The following is a 19,584-nucleotide window of genomic DNA, read 5'->3' as shown; positions in this document are numbered from 1 at the left end:
ATGCGCTCATCTGTTTTTAACTTTTTACTTCCAGTTCCATCAGAACTGCTGTTAGCTTAGCTTAGACTACAATTGCCTAAAAATACATGAGATCAACGTCGCTAGTTTTCAAAAAATAATTAACTTACCCCACAATGAGAAGACCGCTTTGTAGTCGTTTCCTAAGCTCTAGGAAAAACCCAACATTTTTAGCTTTGGCTGACATGACTGTCCAAGACGTGTGCCTTGAGATTTGCACACTGATTGAACATAAAAATAGGCCACGTGTAGTCTGCAACAATTACAACACTAAAATAAATGTTAGGGGACTGAGCAAGCGGAGTAGCTAGTTTGGATACACATACGTTTTTTTCCAGACAGATCAGAGATCAAAGAATAAGTCAAATACAACTCGAATGGAATTAATGTACTAAAATTCATTAGAGTGACTAGACCGCTTAGTGAGGTCAGAACCTTATCCACAGCAACAGCAGGTGCCCGGACGACTGAAGCGAGCGTGCAGCAGATCTGCAATGCATCCTGGGAGCTGTGTGCGGATCTACAAGTTAACAACGCGTCGCGATCACACAGTCTATGGTTGCGATGCGACGCGCTGTTAGCTTGTAGATCTGCTCTTTCAGGGCGGGGGAGGGGGGTTCTAATATCCCATGGTTTGGAAGGACGATTGACTTTGATCTCACATCAAACATAGCTGAGCCTACAAGACAGATTCCTATGATGATCATAATTCATAATTATGTGCAGTGGTGTAACGTAACTAAGTACATTTACTTAAAACTACTGTATTTAAGTACAATTTTGAGGTACTTTCACTTTACTGGTATGTAGTAGACCTATTTCTACATTGCAGTAAATGTGAGTAGCCTACCTTTTCCACCACTGGCACTGATTACATGTGGACCAGGGGGACTACAGTGGAGTTGAGTTGCATGATTTTAGAATATAGAGTTTAGATTAATGAAGTAAAGTATTTGGTTTGGTGTGTGTGTGTGTGCGCGCGCGCGTGCGTGCGTGTGTGTGTGTGTGTGTGAGAGAGAGTTTTTAAAGAGGCAGCTAAACATTCAGTCCAATGTTCATTTCTTTTTTCAAATTGTTCCTTACATATAAGAGAGAGAGAGAGAGAGAATCACCGGTTGCCTGACAACCGAGTAGCCAATCACAGCGCGGTCGTCCTTGCGGGCTATGGGCTATTCTAGTCTGTAATGTTTAGGCTTTGTAGTACTGCTGTTTCAGGAAGCCACTGGCTGTGGCAGCGGTCCAAAGTTGTTTTAATTAATTCTTACATTTAGAGTAAAGATGAATACATCCTGAGACATTCAGGAATATGTAGAATTAACCAGTAACCATTTCTCTAACAACACCCATGAGTTGAGCATACAGCAGCTGCTTGTGAAGACCAGAGAGCCGGTGTATCGTATCGGGGCCTCATCAGCATCAGTTGTCCAGGTTGCTGCTAACGTCGTTAGCCTGCTGCCCATATTGATGTTGTCTGCCTTTCTCTTCCATCAGGCTGAATGACAGCGTGTCTGACATCTAGCCAGCGACGGTAGGCGTTCATGTGGTCTTCAGTTGTTTCCGTTATGCATGCAGTGTTAACTATAAAGACACCTACTGTACGGCTAAACACTAGCTTGTTTCTGTCTCACGTCAGGTGATGCGTTGACGTTAGGATCAGTCCTAATAAAGCAGTAGCGGTTGTTTGGGTGTATCGGTTGGTTGGACTGTCAGCTTTGGTACTGGCAAGGCGTGTTTGTTTATCTGTACACAGCACAGTATGTCAGTGACAGTTAGGTTGCTTCAGTAAAGGCCTGGCTCAGCCTAGCTCAGCAAATGACAGTTACTCTGACGTCACACACCTGTGTACAGCAGGTGCGTTGTGTTACAGTCTCTCTATAGTGTGATTTCTATACAGTAGTACAGTAGTATTTCTGCACTACTGTCTACTGTAGAATGATAAAATGTACATGATACATGATTAGCTTGCCACACCGTACAGTCTGTGGTTCTCAACCTTTTTACACGAAGTACCACCTCAGAAAATATTTGTCTCTCCATATACCACCATAATAACTGAAGTTAAAATACAGGTGCAGAGACCTATCCCATCCTATTCCACTATGCACAAGCCAATAATGTGATGATCGAGTCATCGGTCAATAGGACCGGCTCCACCTGTCATCAAATGATTGGCTTAGGAATGCAACAAAAAACAAAAACATCACCATAAATTCAAGCATGGATTCCCCATGATTCATGGAATCATGGGGTGTGTAACCGATAGAATATGTCCTTTTTTTGGTGAAATACTCCTTTAACTCCTCTACTCCTGCAGTTGTCACACAATGCCACACACAGACACTGAGACAGATATTGAGAGCCTTTTTCAACCAAGTGTTTGGTCAGAGCTACCTGTAGTATAGCCTATAATTGCGATCGAAGGTCGCATATACTCTGAAGAACCGTGTCACTTGAGTGTCCTTCCTTCCTTCCGTATCCTCGTGACCGTCCGTATCCTCTGTGATGTCAGTGTGATGTCAGCGAGTTGTGACATCACTTCCTGTACAGGGCGGCTACACGAAATGTGGATAACACTATATATGGAGATAGTCCAGTCCATCATGTCATATGGGACTAACGTCATAGAAAGTAGCCATTGTTAGGCCGGAGTCATTGGCTGTCTAAACATGGAGATGTGGATAACACTATATATGGAGATAGTCTAGTCCAATATGTCATATGGGACTACCGTCATAGACAGTAGCCATTGTTAATCCGGAGTCAATGGCTGACTGTCTGTACAGGAAGTGATGTCACATGACATAATTTTTATGCCCATATATGAGTCCTAACATGGAGATGTGGATAACACTATATATGGAGATAGTCTAGTCCAATATGTCATATGGAACTACCGTCATAGACAGTAGCTATTGTTAGGTCGGAGTCAATGGCTGTCTGTCTGTCTGACTGTCTGTACAGGAAGTGATGTCACATGACATACTTTTTATGCCCATATATGAGTCCTTCTGTACCACATCTCCATGTTTAGGCAAACTCCACACAGAAAGGCCCTATCGCCAACCCAACCAAGGGTGTGAGCGATGGGGCCTTTCTGTGTGGAGTTTGCATGTTCTCCCCGTGTCTCCTAGGGTTGATACCCTCACAAAAACATGAACAAACTCCCCCCAGAATGACAACAACTAGAATCGTCAGAGAAACGCTGTGGTTGGCCAGATGGTCAAGAATTGGCGCGACCTCGCCCTTTAGGGCGAGGTCATTTGGACCTATACATGGAGAAATGGAGCAAACCTGTTTGGCCTAAACATGCACAGTTTCCTTCCGCTTCCAGCCACATGGACCCATAGTCACTACAGTCCTCGCCAACAAGAGCCCATTTCATTGTGGGGTTGTCAGGCCTGTGATGTCATGTGATGTTAGTACTGTACTGTACCACACAGGCCCATCCCATGACTCCTTCTCCCTTCACTGCTTATCATCCTCAGGAATTCAGCCTTCTTGGCCAGCTGGGTGAACGTTTTATAGACATCAGTCTCTTGGTGAAGGGTGGGATTGTACTGCAGCGTGCTGCAGGAGCACTCTGGCTAACCTGATTATCAGTATTGTCTGAGGAAGGCATCTCTCTTCCACTCTGACTTCCCTACAGCCAGATTTGGTTCAAATGGCATTTCATCAGTGGGCTTTGTCTCTGGCTATTGTACTGCACATGCAATTTAGTTATTTACTGCTGCCCTTAAACACTAAAACCACCCTATTAGTTAACTGGATTCCCCCCAGTGGTCTCCAAAAATAGCCAATATACAAGCTCACATCACAACACAATACATTACGAGCTTGTAGATCTGTCGTTTTTGCCAGCTGTTCTCACCCAAAATAGGGGCGCTAGGGTTCATGTAGTTGACCTGACTTTGCTCCTCCTGATTTATATTACTTTGTCAATAAAATGCCCTGTACAGAGTACAAGTACCAGAGGTGCAAAAACAACGCTATACACTCAAGTGGAGGATTTAAACCTTCTAGTATTGATTGATTTATTGGTGCGTCAAGAGTACATTTGATAAATATTCTGAATGAATATAACAAAAATCTATATACAAAAATAATAATATAATCTACAGTATACAGTGGTTCTCAACCTGTGGGTCCCCAATGATTAGCTTAATTTGCAACATTGTTTTCTCACTTAACAGTAAACAAACCAACTGAACATTTAAGTGTATAGAGGGTATCTGCACATTTCTAAAGTGACAATTTAAGGACTTTTTAATACCTCTAAAATGACAAATTAAACTTTGGCCAAATTGTCAAATATTAGAGACAGAGATTGTGAAAATAGCTGATCTACATGCTCACAGCGCTTTGCAACGCGAAAAATATAATTCCTCAACTTAATGCTCGTTAGGGTGGGGGTGGGGTCCCCAGTTCAAATATGATTATTTTCTGGGTCGCGGCCTGAGAAGGTTGAGAACCACTGATCTATGAGAATTTATACTCAACAAGTGAAAAAACTATAATCCTAAACCATGATTATATCCCTCCCATCCGCCTCACCCACTCTCCCTTGTCTGTTCTCTTGTTTCCCTTTGTTGTAGTTGTGATGTGCGTATGTGAGCCTGGTGAGCAGTAACATTATCACTCAGGAGGATGAATGCAGAGGAAGTGGAGCTGCTCAGCGACTCAAAGTACAGGAACTATGTGGCAGCTGTGGATAAGGCCCTCAAGAACTTTGAGTACTCAAGTGAATGGGCCGATCTCATCTCTGCGCTGGGAAAACTCAACAAAGTAAGGACATTTCACAGAAATCTGAACACTTATTTAATTTGCACATCTCAGTGTATGTTGACTTCCGTAATTGTGGCTCGGGTTTTATAGGTAGGCATCTAAGACGGGCTAATATCGGCTGGGTTCTCACATACAACTAGAAGCAGTGCTCTTCCGAGCACAGGTCTCCACCAGGCCACACAAATTGCCCTGTTATAGCGCCACCATGAGGGCCATTTGAAAAATTTGGGGCAGAGGTTCTGAATTGGCATCCAGGGAGTGTGTGTGCTCATTTTGGGATCGACCGGGCCAACGGCGCCGGAGATTAGCTGTACACAAACTCGGAGGACGAATGGGCCTGTTATAGCGCCACCATGAGGGCCATTTGAGAAATTTGGGGCAGAGGTTCTAGATTGCCATCCAGGGAGTGTGTGTGCTCACTTTGGCAGCGTCCGGGCCAACGGCGACTGAGATTAGCTGCTCACAAACTGTGAGGACGCACGCACGGACGGACGCACGCACGGACGGACGGACGGACACACGGACGGACGGAGGGGAAAACATACTCTCCCCCATGCCTTCGGCTGGTGGAGAGAATGAGGAGCAAGCTTTCATGTGTCCTTTGATGTAAGAAAAGATTTATGACTAGATACTGTTAGCCGATAGGAATTACCATTATCCTTAAGTTGACTAGCCGTTTAGCGTTTTGTTACCCTTGATAAAGTATCTTTATTGTCTCCACCAGCCGAAGGCTGAGGGAGAGTATGTTTTCCCCTCCGTCCGTGTGTCCGTCCGTGCGTGCGTCCGTCCGTGCGTCCTCGCAGTTTGTGAGCGCCAAAACTCAGTCGCCGTTGGCCCGGTCGCTGCCAAAGTGAGCACACACATTCCCTGGATGCCAATCTAGAACCTCTGCCCTAAATTTTTCAAATGGGCCTTTTCTAGCGCCAACTAGTGGCCGATGTTTGCTAAACACATTTCTGTGCACTACTCTTACAGATTTTGTCCAAAAATCCTACAAATCGGTAGGCAATATCTCGACAGTCATGTGATCGACACGGATCTGTCCGATTTTGCATATTCCATCCTGATTGGCTAAGATTGGCTTCCAAAGTTTGTGGGATTGAGCCGTTTTGAACAAAATGCCTCAAATCATAAACGCAAAGTGCAATTATCATGAAATCGCGCACACACGTTCCCACTAGGCCGAGGAAGAAATGCCACTTAATTTTTTTTTAATCAGCCTCATGGTGGCGCTATAACAGCCCGATTTGTGGTTTTACCTATAACTCCACCGATCAGTTTCAAACTTTGTAAGCGCACTCCCTAGAGGCTAAGGATAAACCTTTGCCCTGCATTTTTCACATCAGCCTTTTATAGCGCTTTGGGCCGACTTATGTAAAACACATTTTTGGATATTACTCCTTGAGATTTTATCCAAAAATCATGCAAATCGGTACACAGTATCTCTATAGTCATGTGATCAAGTCCGATCCGTCTGATATTTCACATTCCATCCTGATTGGCTAATATTAGCTTCCAAAGTTTGCAGGATTGCTCCGTTTTTGAACAAAATGCCTCAAATCATCAACGCAGCTTGCGATTACCGTGACATTTGCCACACATATTCCCACTAGGTCAAGGAACAAATGCTACCTTTTTAACATTGTCCTGTTATAGTGCCACCAGCAGGTAGACTTTAGCAAAACACATTTTTGGAACACAATGCTTGAAATCATGTATGCAGCGTCCGATTGCCATGAAAGATCTAAGGTGAAGAACATATGCCACCCTTTTTACATTGGCCTATTATACAGTAGCACCACCAGGACGCACGGCCTGGTGGAGACCTGTGCTCGGAAGAGCACTGCTTCTAGTTTAGTCATGTAGTCGCCTTACAACATAACTAGAAATGTATATCAATGGCAAGACCTGTACTGTGTGTTATTCGCTAAATAGTAGGATTGGAAGCCAGTGAAGCCACCAAATTTCAGCCTTGTAACAAACAAAAAAAGATAATCTACTTGGACAAAGTGGAAGTTGGAATGTTGTGTTTTTTATTGCTTAGAATATTCCTCTTGTTGTTTAACTTAATTGATATATTGTTCTGCCACAGGTATTGCAGAACAATGCCAAGTATCAGGTGGTTCCCAAGAAGCTGACGATAGGCAAGCGCTTGGCCCAATGCCTTCACCCAGCCCTGCCCAGCGGTGTCCACCGCAAGGCCTTGGAGACCTACGAGATCATCTTCAAGATCATTGGACCCAAGAGGCTGGCCAAAGACCTTTTTCTTTACAGGTATTACTATGGCATCATTATCTATGGATAATTGGACACAGTTGCAGGGTGTTACTGTACTAAGCTGAGAAAATTAGTAGAACACGTAAGTTTGTACTGGATAACTGACTTGACATCCTTTGAATTTCTTAGCTTTTTTGATGATCATTTTATCCTTGTGACTTTGGGTATAACAAAAAACAACTTGATGATTCAGTATTGACTGTTCATGTATTAAGCATGTGGCTTTCAAAGCAGTGTCTCAGGGGGTACATCACTCACCTGGGAATTGGGAGGTTCCTGGTTTGATCCTGATTCCGACATTTTGTTGAAGTGTACTTGAGCAACAAGATTAGCCCATAGTTAGCTCAGTAGTTTGATTTTTGATTTTATTTGGATCTCTTTTAGCCATCGGCTAATCTTCCAAGAGTCCAGCAAACAGTAACACAATACATTACATTACAGCATACAATAATGATAAAAACAAGAATTACAGCATAAACAACAAAATACAACTACACACACACACACACACACACACACACACACACACACACACACACACACACACACATTTATATACTGATTTTTTTTTCTTGCCTTTTTTTTACCTTTTCGCCTTCTCCAGATAGACAGACTGCCCATTATAGCTGAGACAGAACAGTATTTAGCCAGCTTTTTTGCATTTGTCTTTTGCAATCTTCCCAATTGCAGGCCATGGAGCACAAGTTTGTGAATGTGGCCCAGACTCCCAAACACAAGGACAATAAGTTGACAGTTATATCCCAAGGCATTAATACATTCCACCAAAGGCTGATATTTATGAACACAATATCTGGGGTATTTGGAATATCATGCAGTGAATTGACGTGTGTCATTTTGATCAAACCAGTCAAGTTTTACATTGCTGTGTTTACACACACACACACACACACACACACACACACACACACACACACACACACACACCTACCAGGCCTTAGACCTATCGCACCCCCTAGGTTGCCCATGGTGGACTATGCATGGCAGGGGCATCCTCCTCCCTGAGCCAGGCCTAGACCTGACTGCGCATACCGCATACATTTATTAGTTAGGACATTTAATTAGGATAAATTATGAGTAGCATCTACCTACCTCTCTGTTGTCCTGTGCCAACAGTTCGGGGCTCTTCCCTTTACTCTCCAATGCTGCTATGTCTGTGAAGCCAGTGCTGCTGGGGCTGTATGAGACCTATTACCTGCCTCTGGGAAAGACCCTGAAACCAGGCCTGCAAGGGCTTCTCACTGGGGTGCTGCCTGGTCTGGAGGAGGGCTCTGAGTATTATGACAGGTAAGGGGGGACACATGGGAAAAAGAACAACCAGGGTCATATCCCTTCCAAATAATTATTCCGTAATGGATATAACAATCTAAAAAGGTTTAGAGTGTATCAAAACCACTAGAAGAACACAATAATCCTGCAATGCCGTACTGATCAGATTTAGCATGAATAATACATGTGTTGTATGAATCATTGATTCGGCTCATTGTTAAGACACCCTGTGATCTTGTAGATGTAGTGTACTGTATATGTTTGAGCATTCAGAGCCAAATCCATCTAGCTAATGAGTGACTGCATGATGACTAATTTAGTCTTGACACCATGCTGCCAACTGTGTTACAGTCCTAAGCCCTATCTTGAGCAGCTTGCAAAGAGTAAAAAAAGTCTCTACGGAAGTAATTTCATATGTAATAGCAACAACTTCTTAGTTGAGCACACGTATGTTATCCTCATTAGTGTGGTTGGCCACAGGGTAGTCCTGGGGAAACTTTATTTATTCTTCCGTTAGATAAACTTTATTTCGGCGCGTTTCACCGCCCACAGTTTTTGCGCCACACACTCGCGCCATATGTTAAATCGACCGGCTTCATCGGGAATCGTGTGCTTATATTTTGCTAAGAGAAAAGTTGAGAAAAGTGCTAACATTAAGACCTTATTTACAACCACGTTAGTGACGTTACTTTTTTTACATTCATTCTGTGTATATATATATATATATGGTAATCCAAGGTTTAGTGTATGAGCCCTGTCTACATTATCTCCTTCAAAAATGTGGGCAGCCTAATGTCTGAGCTGACTATAAAGCAAATGGACCGTAGCTACTGTAAGGCAGAGTGGATCATCAAAGACACTTGACCACCATAGCCACAATCAGGCAGGCAGGCAATACCTCTGTATCAAATGCAGACCAACAGACCGCAAAGAAGGGACCATTTCCACAGCCAGGCCATCAATAGGCTCCTGAATATGCACTATTGCCATGCTTCCATTACAATAGTACTATCATTTTATGTAGGACAGAATACATTCATACATACATCTTGTGCATATTTGATAACTGCTGTTAAGAGACTAAGAAACTCTACAAACTATATATATATATATATATATATTTATTTAGTGGAGATTGTCTTGTGCACGATGCACAGTGGCTGTCCAGCTGTAAGAAATGTATTAATTGCAAAACCGAAAGACCGCGGTTCATAAAGTCGTATTGAACCGTGCAGGGCGTACCGTACGGTTCGGTTTTATACCGTGAACCGTATATATATATATATATATATATATATATATATATATATATATATATATATATATATATATATATATATATATACGGTTCACGGTGTATATATATATATATATATATATATATATATATATAAATTATATATATATTTGTTTTCTTTCTTTTTTGGGTTTTTTCTCCTATGCATCCCATGTCTAATGCATTATGAACAAATCTAACTGCAATTTGTGGGTAGCTTGTACTAAAAGGTATTTGACCCACTCACCTGGGAACTTGTGATGTGACAATAAAGTGAAATGAAGTTGACTTGAAATGGAAACACAAAACCTGAAAGTAAAGCTTCATAGAAAGGAAAATAAAATTAGGGTAAATGAAGACACATTACATCATAGGGAACAGTCTTTGTGAGATGAATACATTGTTAACGTATCCCAAAAAAAAAGGTTATCTTTTCAAACACTAAAGACAGAAATAGGACACAGCAGCATTGTACATTAACTCATCGCTGACATCTCATAACAACAAAAGGTTACAGAATAACGCAACACTTTCATGAAGTGCACACGCGGGAAACGTTATGTTCACGTTGTTCGAATCAGAGTAGGGTTAGGGTAGCTATGTCATCAGCCAGCCAATACAGACTGGTGTATTTGTCCTGCCCCGCACCACAGACCAATCGGAAGCCACAGTGGCTGGAAAGCCTGTGGTGTTGTTCCAACTAATCAGAGTAGGGTTAGGGTAGCTACGTCATCAGCCAGCCAATACACACTGGTGTGTTTGACAGACATCACCAAAGACCAATCGGAAGCCACGGCTGTGTGAATCCCGCTTCTATGTCCCACCTCCGCTTGGAGATAGGAGGCTTTCCAGACTGTTATGCGGAGAGAGAAAAACAGATCGCGGAACGGAGCAAACAGGCTGGCAACCAGGCTAGGCGTTAGCCGAGTTACCATTATGGACAGGATTTACGGACGGACAGGACCTGCCGGGTTTCCTACGATTTCCGATCCCTACGATCGCAAAAACACATTTGGTACATTTTGATTCTGTGTTTACCACCAATATCCAAAGCACTGCCACTGAGTACAATATACAAAATAATGTGCTGGCCATTGGCCTGCCTGTTTCCTCTCTAGGACCAACTAGCGATATTATGGTTTATCGTGATAAAAAAACACACACGATAAACGTATTGTGGAGATTTAATTTATTGTGATATCGTCCTCCGTCATGCATTGGGATCAATTCAACTTTATTTGCCGAGCTGCATATCCGGTACCACTTAAACCCTCGCTAATTGATAATTTGATCATCGCGATAATATCGTAAATCGAGATTTCTTTTGTCACAATAATCGTGATATGAAATTTTGATATGGTTCCATCCCTAGGACCAACACCCTGCTGGAGAAGGTGGCTGCCGCTGTGGAGCAGTCAGCCTTCTACAGTGCCCTGTGGGGTTCCATCCTGACCAGCCCCGCTGTGAGGTTGCCTGGAGTCTCCTTCGTCCTGCTGCACCTCAATCGCAAGCTCTCTATGGAGGACCAGCTCTACGTGATGGGCAGTGACATCGAGCTCATGGTACGTTTCAGACAAGGCCATTATCTGCACTATGGAGGGATATAGAAAAGGGGCGTCAATTGGGTATGGCAGGGGTATGCAGCTGCCATACCCTGGGTCCAGGGGGGAGAATACAAGTTACTTTAAAATATAAATCCATGAATTTCTCTGTCTATCTGTGCTGGTTATGTTGTTAAATTACATTAAAATAACTGCAAAATGTATTCTCCACACTTTTATTCTCCCCATCTTGACAGAATAGTACATTCCCAGGTTACGCAGGTCAACTGCACAGGTGCAATTCATTATTGTTAATTGTTAATACTATATTAGCCGCACTTGAACAACTGTTCCAGACTGCCATATCCAGCCCAAGAAACCATAGACATTTTTGGGAAAAAATACTTCTTAAAATAAATGTGTCATGCCTGTTGCTAAGGAAGGCGCGCGTGCAAGACACCAGTCATGTTGCCATACCTTACCTTTTTCTGAACTGACGCCACTGATATAGAATAAAATACAACGCATGATACATTAAAGCGTGCTTTGAACATGACTCTTTTCTCAGTGGTATATTCTTACAGGTGAATATTTGACATTCCAGTCTGTCCCTGTCCACCCCTAGCAGATCTACAAGCTCACAGCGTGTCACGATGTGACGGGTTGTGAGCTTGTAGATTGGCTATGTTTTTTTTCCATCAATTAAATCGTTACTCGCAATTATTATGATCGTGACAGTCCTACCCGTTCCCTACAGGTGGAGGCAGTGAGCACTTCAGTCCAGGACTCCAGTGTTTTGGTCCAGAGAAGCACCCTTGATCTGATCCTGTTCTGCTTCCCCTTCCACATGAGTCAGGTAAGGACATCAGGATAGGACCAGAGCCACGCTTGAACTACTGCCCTGTCTGGAGAGTTTTTAACACATTTGGAGCACATCCTCTGTAATATTGAGCACCTATTTAATTTGTATATCAAACTTGAATTGTGATTTCTTCCTCTCTAAAACAAGATATGCTGCATGCTCCGTATGCAACATGACTGTCACATTACAAACTAGAAAAATATTGTTCCTTCGAAACAATAGTGGGCTCGCTTCAAGCCGGAAAACAATGGCTATAAAAGCACAAAATGTCAAGATCGCAGGCAGTGCTCTCTTTGACGTTACTGACGTCAAAGATTGGTCCATTTTGTTCCAAAAATGTGTTGTGCAAAAGTTGACCCGCTGGTGGCGCTATAACAGGCCAATGTGAGAAGGTTGGTATCTGTTCCTTGACCTATTGGGAATGTGCTTGCAAGATTTCACGCACATCCCAGGCTGTGTTCATGATTTGAGGTGTTTTTGGCTTTTGACACTTTATCGCTGCTTGCAGCTATATTTATTATTATTATTTTATAATTTTTTTGTGTGCACTTCATAGGCATGTTAGATAAAGGTCCTTAGATTGCGTGTAGAATGTTTCATGCAAATTGCAAAAAAAATCCTAGAATAAAAACGGGTTTAAGCGTTTTACAAACTGCTCAAAATTATTTAGCGCCCCCCTTTGGCCATTTGGTGTAAGATTGGTTTCAGTGATATTTGAACTAACCCTCTACACTATTTTGTCATGAAAATGTGACTTTGCTTGTATGTTTTAGAGGCAGAAGAATAATTTGCATAAAAATGCAATATTGTTTGAATTATTTAAAAAAGCATGTTTCAATGTTAAAGAAATCCGATCTGACAGATCTTTAGATATCGGTCCAAAGTTCACGTAAAAAAAGTTTTGTGCACGTGACGCGAAAATTCCAGAATAAAAGCGGGTTTACGCGTTTTACAAACTGCTCAAAGTGGCGGAAAATCGAAGGGCGGAGCTTACTTAACAACGACACAGATGTCTTCCGCTTGAGTCAAAGCACGCGTGTAACAAGTTGCATGTCTTCAAACGAAACGAGTCATGACTTATGCCCGTTTGAAGTTTGAATTTTCAGACGCTTCGTATAGCGCCCCCCTTTGGCCGATTGGAATAAAATTGGTTTCAGTGATACCTTGACTAACCCTCTACATCTTTGCCAAATGCCATGAACGTGTAACTTTGCATGTATGATTTAGAGGCCGAAGAATAATTTGCATAAAACTGCAATATTTATTGAATTATTAAAAAAATATATTTCACTTTAAAAGAAATCCGCCGAGATTAGTTTGACCGTATTGGTCCAAAGTTCATGTGAAAAAAGTTTTGTGCGCGTATCGAAAAAAACCCAGGAGGAGATAGATTTTTACTGTTTTTCATATAATTCCGAATTGTGGGAGATCTAAAGGTCAGAGGTCAAAAGTCAGAGGCTAAAAGTTGTTCGGCATGAGGAGACGCATACGTGTATACAGGTTTCATGCCTGTACCTCAAACACAGCATGAGCTATACCTGTTCAAAGTTCGCACTTTCGAAGGCTTCCTACAGCGCCACCATTTGGCCGATTGCTGTAAAAAGTAATAGCACACTTCGCCACTGTAAACTGAACACATTGATGTTTTTATTTTCATTTTCTCACTAAGTATGTAGGAGTAGAAAGGAACCGAAGTTTTTTGATACTTGCACTGACTAGTATGACTAGTATAGAAATAATGACAATATCTAAAGTGTGCTCGCCTGTTTACAGGCGAGCCCACAATGATCTCATTGTACAGCTAAATGGTACACTAAAATATGTTTCTGATATCATTTGAGGCAAGGAATGGGCAATGAAGTAAAATTATCTTGATTCGTATTTGATGGCACTGAGAGCGAGAGAAGAGCTTTTAACTCATACAGGGCCAGATTTCCAAAATATGAATATGAATGTGCGCTTATAACGCCAGGAAATAGCTATTTTGTATCCCCCCAGACCACCTTAACCAGACCACCTTAACGAATGCACGTTCACCATACCATACCACCAGATGACCACTAGAGACCACCATACACCATACACTGACATGGTCCCATGTTAAGCCTGTTTAAATCCACATAACAGGATGAGACGCTGACTTGGTCCTCATTGACTTAACATGGACGGGCCGCCGGTCACCATTTCAGCTCAATACTGTTCAATTCGTGCTTGATCGTCTCAAACCACCATTGGTATGGGCATCGGGACGTATATAGATGCCACACAGAAAGTTTCAGAATCAAAATCCGACCTAGTGAAGCTACGTGAGGGTCGGATGGTTGCATTGAGGCTAACGCTAGCAGAGGCCTGTTGTCAACAGGAAGCCCTGGTTTAAAGGTGACGTCATAATCGTATCCTTTTTTTTCACGGTTTACGTGTGGACATTAGCTGAGGTAAGCTAACCATTTCGCTCCGTCTATAAACACATATTAAAAGCTTAAACAATGCTTTTATATAAAAGTCGCTCCGAGTCGCTCGGCACCAAACGCCATAGTGAACTAGTCGCTCGTAAAGTCGCCCGGCGCTAACTGAGTTAAGAAAGAAGTAAATAGTTGTGTTTTCTATTCTGGGTTCAGGCAACTCGTCCGGATATGATCCGGATCCTATCAGCAGCGATGCATGTGGTTTTGAGGAGAGACATGTCACTCAACCGCAGACTGTACGCCTGGCTATTAGGTATGGCACACGACACACACACACACACACACACACACACACACACACACACACACACACACACACACACACACACACACACACACAGTACATGATCAGTGTTTGAATTGCACACATACAGTACAGTTTTGCTGCATAGGAGCTACATTTAAAGTCTGTGTTAATGTTTCATGTGGTGTATTTAGCTTCAAGTCATGTAGTAGTTTATGTTGCATTGTTCATTGTCTTGCTTTTTCTCTTATTTGCAACTCGCGCATTATGGATGAAAATGCTGGTAAGTGTCTGCTTGGCACAGGATGGATAATGATTGTAACAACAGAAAGAAAACTAGACTTCCATTCCTCTGTCTTTTGTGTATGTGCAGTATGTGCATACATAAAGTACGTGCAGGGGTGCATGTGTGTATATCTCTGTGCATTTTTCACTATACAGGTTTATGTCATTCTGTGTCTTTGAAGGTTTTGATAACAACGGCGTGAGAACAGGCCCCCGCAGCACAAGGCAGAGCAACCCAGAGGAATACGCTACACAATACTTCAACACCTACTCCAAGGACATGCTGGTCCAGGTACAGTTTATACATCAAACTTTTACCCCAATATACAGTAGATGTATGTTCTTGTGTGTAATAAGGCTGCCAAATTAATATTCGAATTTCGAATATTCTTCGAATATGGAATATGTGCATTCGATATATATATATATATATATATATATATATATATATATATATATATATATACTGTATATATATGTATATATATACCGTACTATGTGTGTGTGTGTATATATATATATATATATATATTACTGCTGTCCAAGTTAACGCGTTAACTAATTAACGCATCAACCTATTAACGGCGTTAATTATTTTAACGCTTAACGCTTTGCCTTTTTTTTGTAACCTTTGAGGCTTCCGTAGTGCTCCCTATGCGCTCCGCATCTCAGAGTGTCAACATTAGCGTGGTGAGCATGATGGTGAGCCCAGAGCAGAGCTCAGCTCAAAGTCAGGAATGGAGCTCACGCTCACTGTGTGTGAGACCATGAGTGTGTGTGTTTGTCTGGAAGCTGGGTTGAATGAATGATGAAAAACACAGTGGAATTACTCATCTACAGGTGCCTTTAGGACACAACCTTTCCCTGCTGTTAGCAAGTTCGCTAACAGTTAGCCTCCAGATAGCCAGGACTACTGTGAGTGACTGTCTGTAGTAGGCTACTGTATGTTAGCGGCAGCCCCCAGCTGAACACTGTAGGAACGAAATGGTGTGTGTGTGTGTGTGTGTGTGTGTGTGTGTGTGTGTGTGTGTGTGTGTGTGTGTGTGTGTGTGTGTGTGTGTGTGTGTGTGTGTGTGTGTGTGTGTGTGTGTGTGTGTGTGTGTGTGTGTGTGTGTGTGTGTGTGTGTGTGTGTGTGTGTGTGTGTGTGTGTGTGTGTGTTATTTAGTCAGCATTTGAGCCACAGACCACCATTTGATTAGATTTATTCTCCCAGACCCCAAAAATAAGAGTTAAAGATCTATAAGGGTCCATTTGGTTTACCAACTCTCCATCATTTAGCTGCAGTGGTGGAAAAAGTACTCACATATTTTACTTAAGTAAAACCAATACTACAATGTAGAGATACTCTGTTTCAATTATAAAAGCCCAGAATTCAAAATGTACTTGAGTAAAAGTATGAAAGTGTTGAAAATAGCAGATCTACAAGCTCACAACGCGTCACGATGCGACATGTTGTGAGCTTGTAGATCGGCTATTTTCATACAGCCTAAGTATACATGGCTAAAGTGGTTCATGTGTGTTTTAAAATATTATAACTTATATCTGAAAAGTAACTAGTAACTAAAGTTATGTAGTGGAGTAAAAGTGCAATATTTCGATCTGAGATGTAGTGGAGTAGAAGTAAAAGTATTGGAAAATTGGAAATACTCAAGTAAAGTACAAATACCTCAAAATTGTACTTAAGTAAATGTACTTAGTTACTTTACACCACTGTTTAGCTGGAACCCCCTCAAGGACCACTGGTTGAAAACCACCACTGCCTTAAATTATGTAGTGCAGAGGGGTTATAATTTATAATATAATGAAATAAATAACATTGAGTTTATAATGTATTGGATACATATAGTATAATTATAAAAAAAAATACATTTATTTGGATGCATCCTGCACATATTATGCAAGTTTGAGCCAATAAAAAATACATTTTTATTATGCGATTAATCGCGCGATTAACTACAGAAATCATGCGATTAATCGCGATTAAAAATTTTAATCGTTGGACAGCACTAATATATATATATATATATATGGGAAATGTATGGGTATGGTGAGTGTGATATGAAATGTAAGCTTACCATAATCACAGTAACGTATGTGTGTGTGTGTGTGTGTGTGTGTGTGTGTGTGTGTGTGTGTGTGTGTGTGTGTGTGTGTGTGTGTGTGTGTGTGTGTTTTTACAACTTAATATTCAAATATATTAGATATTCGGGGCAATATCTAAGTCCAATATTCGAATTTCATTTCTGAGGAATATTGGCAGCTCTAGTGTGTATATGTGTTCTCTAAATTGTTGGCCTGGCCTTTCTTTTTTTTTATTCTGTTTTTATTTTGATCATCATTGATATTCCTTCACAACTTCAATATTTCAAAATACAAATACAACTCTTTGATGACCAATATTTCAATAATACAAATAACCAATAAACAAAAGGAAAAGGGCAGCAGCAGGGCAGTTACAATAAGGCGGGGAGAGCTTTCACTTGATCACACTTATTACACGAACAAATACATGTGTACAAGATACAAGGTCTAGGCAAATTTACGAGAGGACAAACATTACATTTATAGCATCATCATCCACATTATCAGACCAATCAGCCAAAGTCAGATCGAATCGGTCTCACATATTCAGTCCACTTGTTCCAGATCCACAAGAATTTTTCTTCTTGGTCTCTTATTAAGTAAGTCAATTTTTCCATTTTATATATGTCATCCACAGTAGGTTGCTGTGGTTGCATCCACTTTCTTGTGATAGCCTTTTTGCTCGCTACTAGAAGGATCAAGAGCAGTTTCTTATCATTGCTGTCTAGTTCTTCATAAGGAAGGTTACCCAAATATATTGTGTCGAATTGAAATGGGATATCAAAACCCAAGACAGCTTCCAGATGTTTATGAATGAATCCAGTCGGAACTCAAGACTGGACAGTCCCAGAAAACATGGAAATGGTTCGCAACCCCTTGCTCGCATGATCTCCAACAGTCTGCACCTGTTTCTCTATATCTTTTTTGAAGAGGTGTTATGACGTACCTTATATGATTTTTCCAATTAAATTCTCTCCATGTCTTTGAACATGATGTTTCCCATATTACTGTGCACGTTTTCTCCCATTCTTCCACAGTCATGGTAAAGTTACCTTCATCTTGCCATTTATCCATAACATTATGCTGTGCCTTCAATATCATTCTGTTGGAGACCATTATACAGTCTGGAAATGATCCTACTACAGTTCGGTTTATCAGCAGATAGGAATACCCCCAAGATCCCTGAGGACTCCAAATGCATGGCATCCCTCACCTCCTGGTTAATATAGTGTCTAAGCTGGAAATATCTATATAAATCACATTTTTCAAGACCATGTTTCTTTTGGACAGATTCAAAGCTCTTGAGTGCCCCCTTGTGTACAACTGTGTCCTAAATCTATTATCATTGTGTTTGGAGGAAAATCTGTGTCGTAGGCACACCATCTTAGCATTTTAATTCCCTTTCCCAGATTGGCCTGGCCTTTCAATCCACCTCCCAGTTCTTCTGCACGGTTGGGCCAGGCTCACAGACACACCCAAAAACAGACATAAACAGTATGATTCAACCTTGTGTAATTCTCCTGGCAGGGGTTTGGACGGGCTAAAGAGATCGACCGACCAGGAGAGAGTTTAGTTTTTGACAGTATTTTTCTTTTTATTTTCGCCATCTGGTCTGGAGCTCCCCCGGTGGGAGACACAGGTTACTGCGGGGACTGCCTTCTCCTGTGTCGCAGACCCATACTGTGGCAGACGAAGCGTGAAACATGAGACACACACATAAACTCAAAACGAATGCAGCTTAAAGTAAATGCGGTTCACACTGGAATGACTATTGATCCTGCCAAAGAGCTCATTAAACAAAGAAACAAAACAATAACAAAGAGCTCATTAAACAAAGAAACAAAACAATAACAAACAGACGTGACAGTGAGCTGTCATCCGTGGAAGAGATGGATCTGGCCCCAAATAATTTACATTCCCCCCAAAACCCTCTCTCTGTGTAGGCCTGCCACAATTATGCATAATCACCTAATCGCAATTATTATTGCATAATCGTTATTTTGTGTGACAATCCCTCGTCAGCTTAAATGTGTAATGGTGACAGCCTTGTGTGTTTTTCAGGCGATGGTGGGCATCCTGCAGGGGAAGGCCCGTGGTGGCGAGGAGGAGAGTGTCTTGATGCATGACCTCAAGCCTTTCCGCATCCTCATCAGTCTACTGGACAAACCTGAGCTAGGTAAACCATGTGTCTCTATAGTTTTCTCTAATGCAATGGTTCTCAGCCTGTGGGTTCACGACCCCCAGGGGGTTCCCCACATGATTTTTGGGCGGGTCCCCAAAGATGACTGTGAAGTGACAATTTAAGGACTTTTAAGACCTTTTTAACTCAATCACTGGCAATAATTAGCCCTCAATGCCAGCTACCTTTTATGATTGACCTGCCAATCGATCACGCAAACGGACACGCTTTCCATGCTTCTGTGAAAAACAATGCGACTTGTTTGAGCCTTGCAATCCGTAGATA

The 19,584-nt window shown here is 41.7% G+C and overlaps 2 protein-coding genes across 2 annotated transcripts in view; one reads left to right on the top strand and one right to left on the bottom strand.

Annotated features, from left to right (window-relative positions):
- The window catches only part of ube3d (ubiquitin protein ligase E3D), a 33,903-nt gene extending 33,456 nt beyond the window's left edge, over window positions 1-447 (bottom strand). The window contains exon 1 of the mRNA XM_080754232.1: window positions 129-447. Within this exon, the coding sequence (XP_080610358.1) occupies window positions 129-205 (77 nt within the window). The 5' untranslated portion in view covers window positions 206-447. The remainder of the gene's footprint in view (window positions 1-128) is intronic.
- Window positions 448-910: 463 nt separating this feature from the next.
- dop1a (DOP1 leucine zipper like protein A) overlaps window positions 911-19,584 on the top strand; it is a gene marked incomplete at its 3' end in the record, with an annotated part of 51,453 nt that continues 32,779 nt past the window's right edge. Inside the window, exons 1-9 of the mRNA XM_080752037.1 lie at window positions 911-1,546; window positions 4,611-4,800; window positions 6,893-7,074; window positions 8,212-8,382; window positions 11,013-11,202; window positions 11,939-12,037; window positions 14,662-14,761; window positions 15,220-15,329; window positions 19,182-19,296. Coding sequence (XP_080608163.1) covers window positions 4,663-4,800; window positions 6,893-7,074; window positions 8,212-8,382; window positions 11,013-11,202; window positions 11,939-12,037; window positions 14,662-14,761; window positions 15,220-15,329; window positions 19,182-19,296 — 1,105 coding nt within the window. The 5' untranslated portion in view covers window positions 911-1,546; window positions 4,611-4,662. The remainder of the gene's footprint in view (window positions 1,547-4,610; window positions 4,801-6,892; window positions 7,075-8,211; window positions 8,383-11,012; window positions 11,203-11,938; window positions 12,038-14,661; window positions 14,762-15,219; window positions 15,330-19,181; window positions 19,297-19,584) is intronic.

The sequence above is a fragment of the Nannobrachium achirus genome (assembly GCF_963921795.1).
Source record: "Nannobrachium achirus genome assembly, chromosome: 2".
Classification (NCBI taxonomy): domain Eukaryota; kingdom Metazoa; phylum Chordata; class Actinopteri; order Myctophiformes; family Myctophidae; genus Nannobrachium; species Nannobrachium achirus.
The sequence above is the reverse complement of the archived record's forward strand: the minus strand, read 5'-3'. Positions and strand labels throughout refer to the sequence as shown.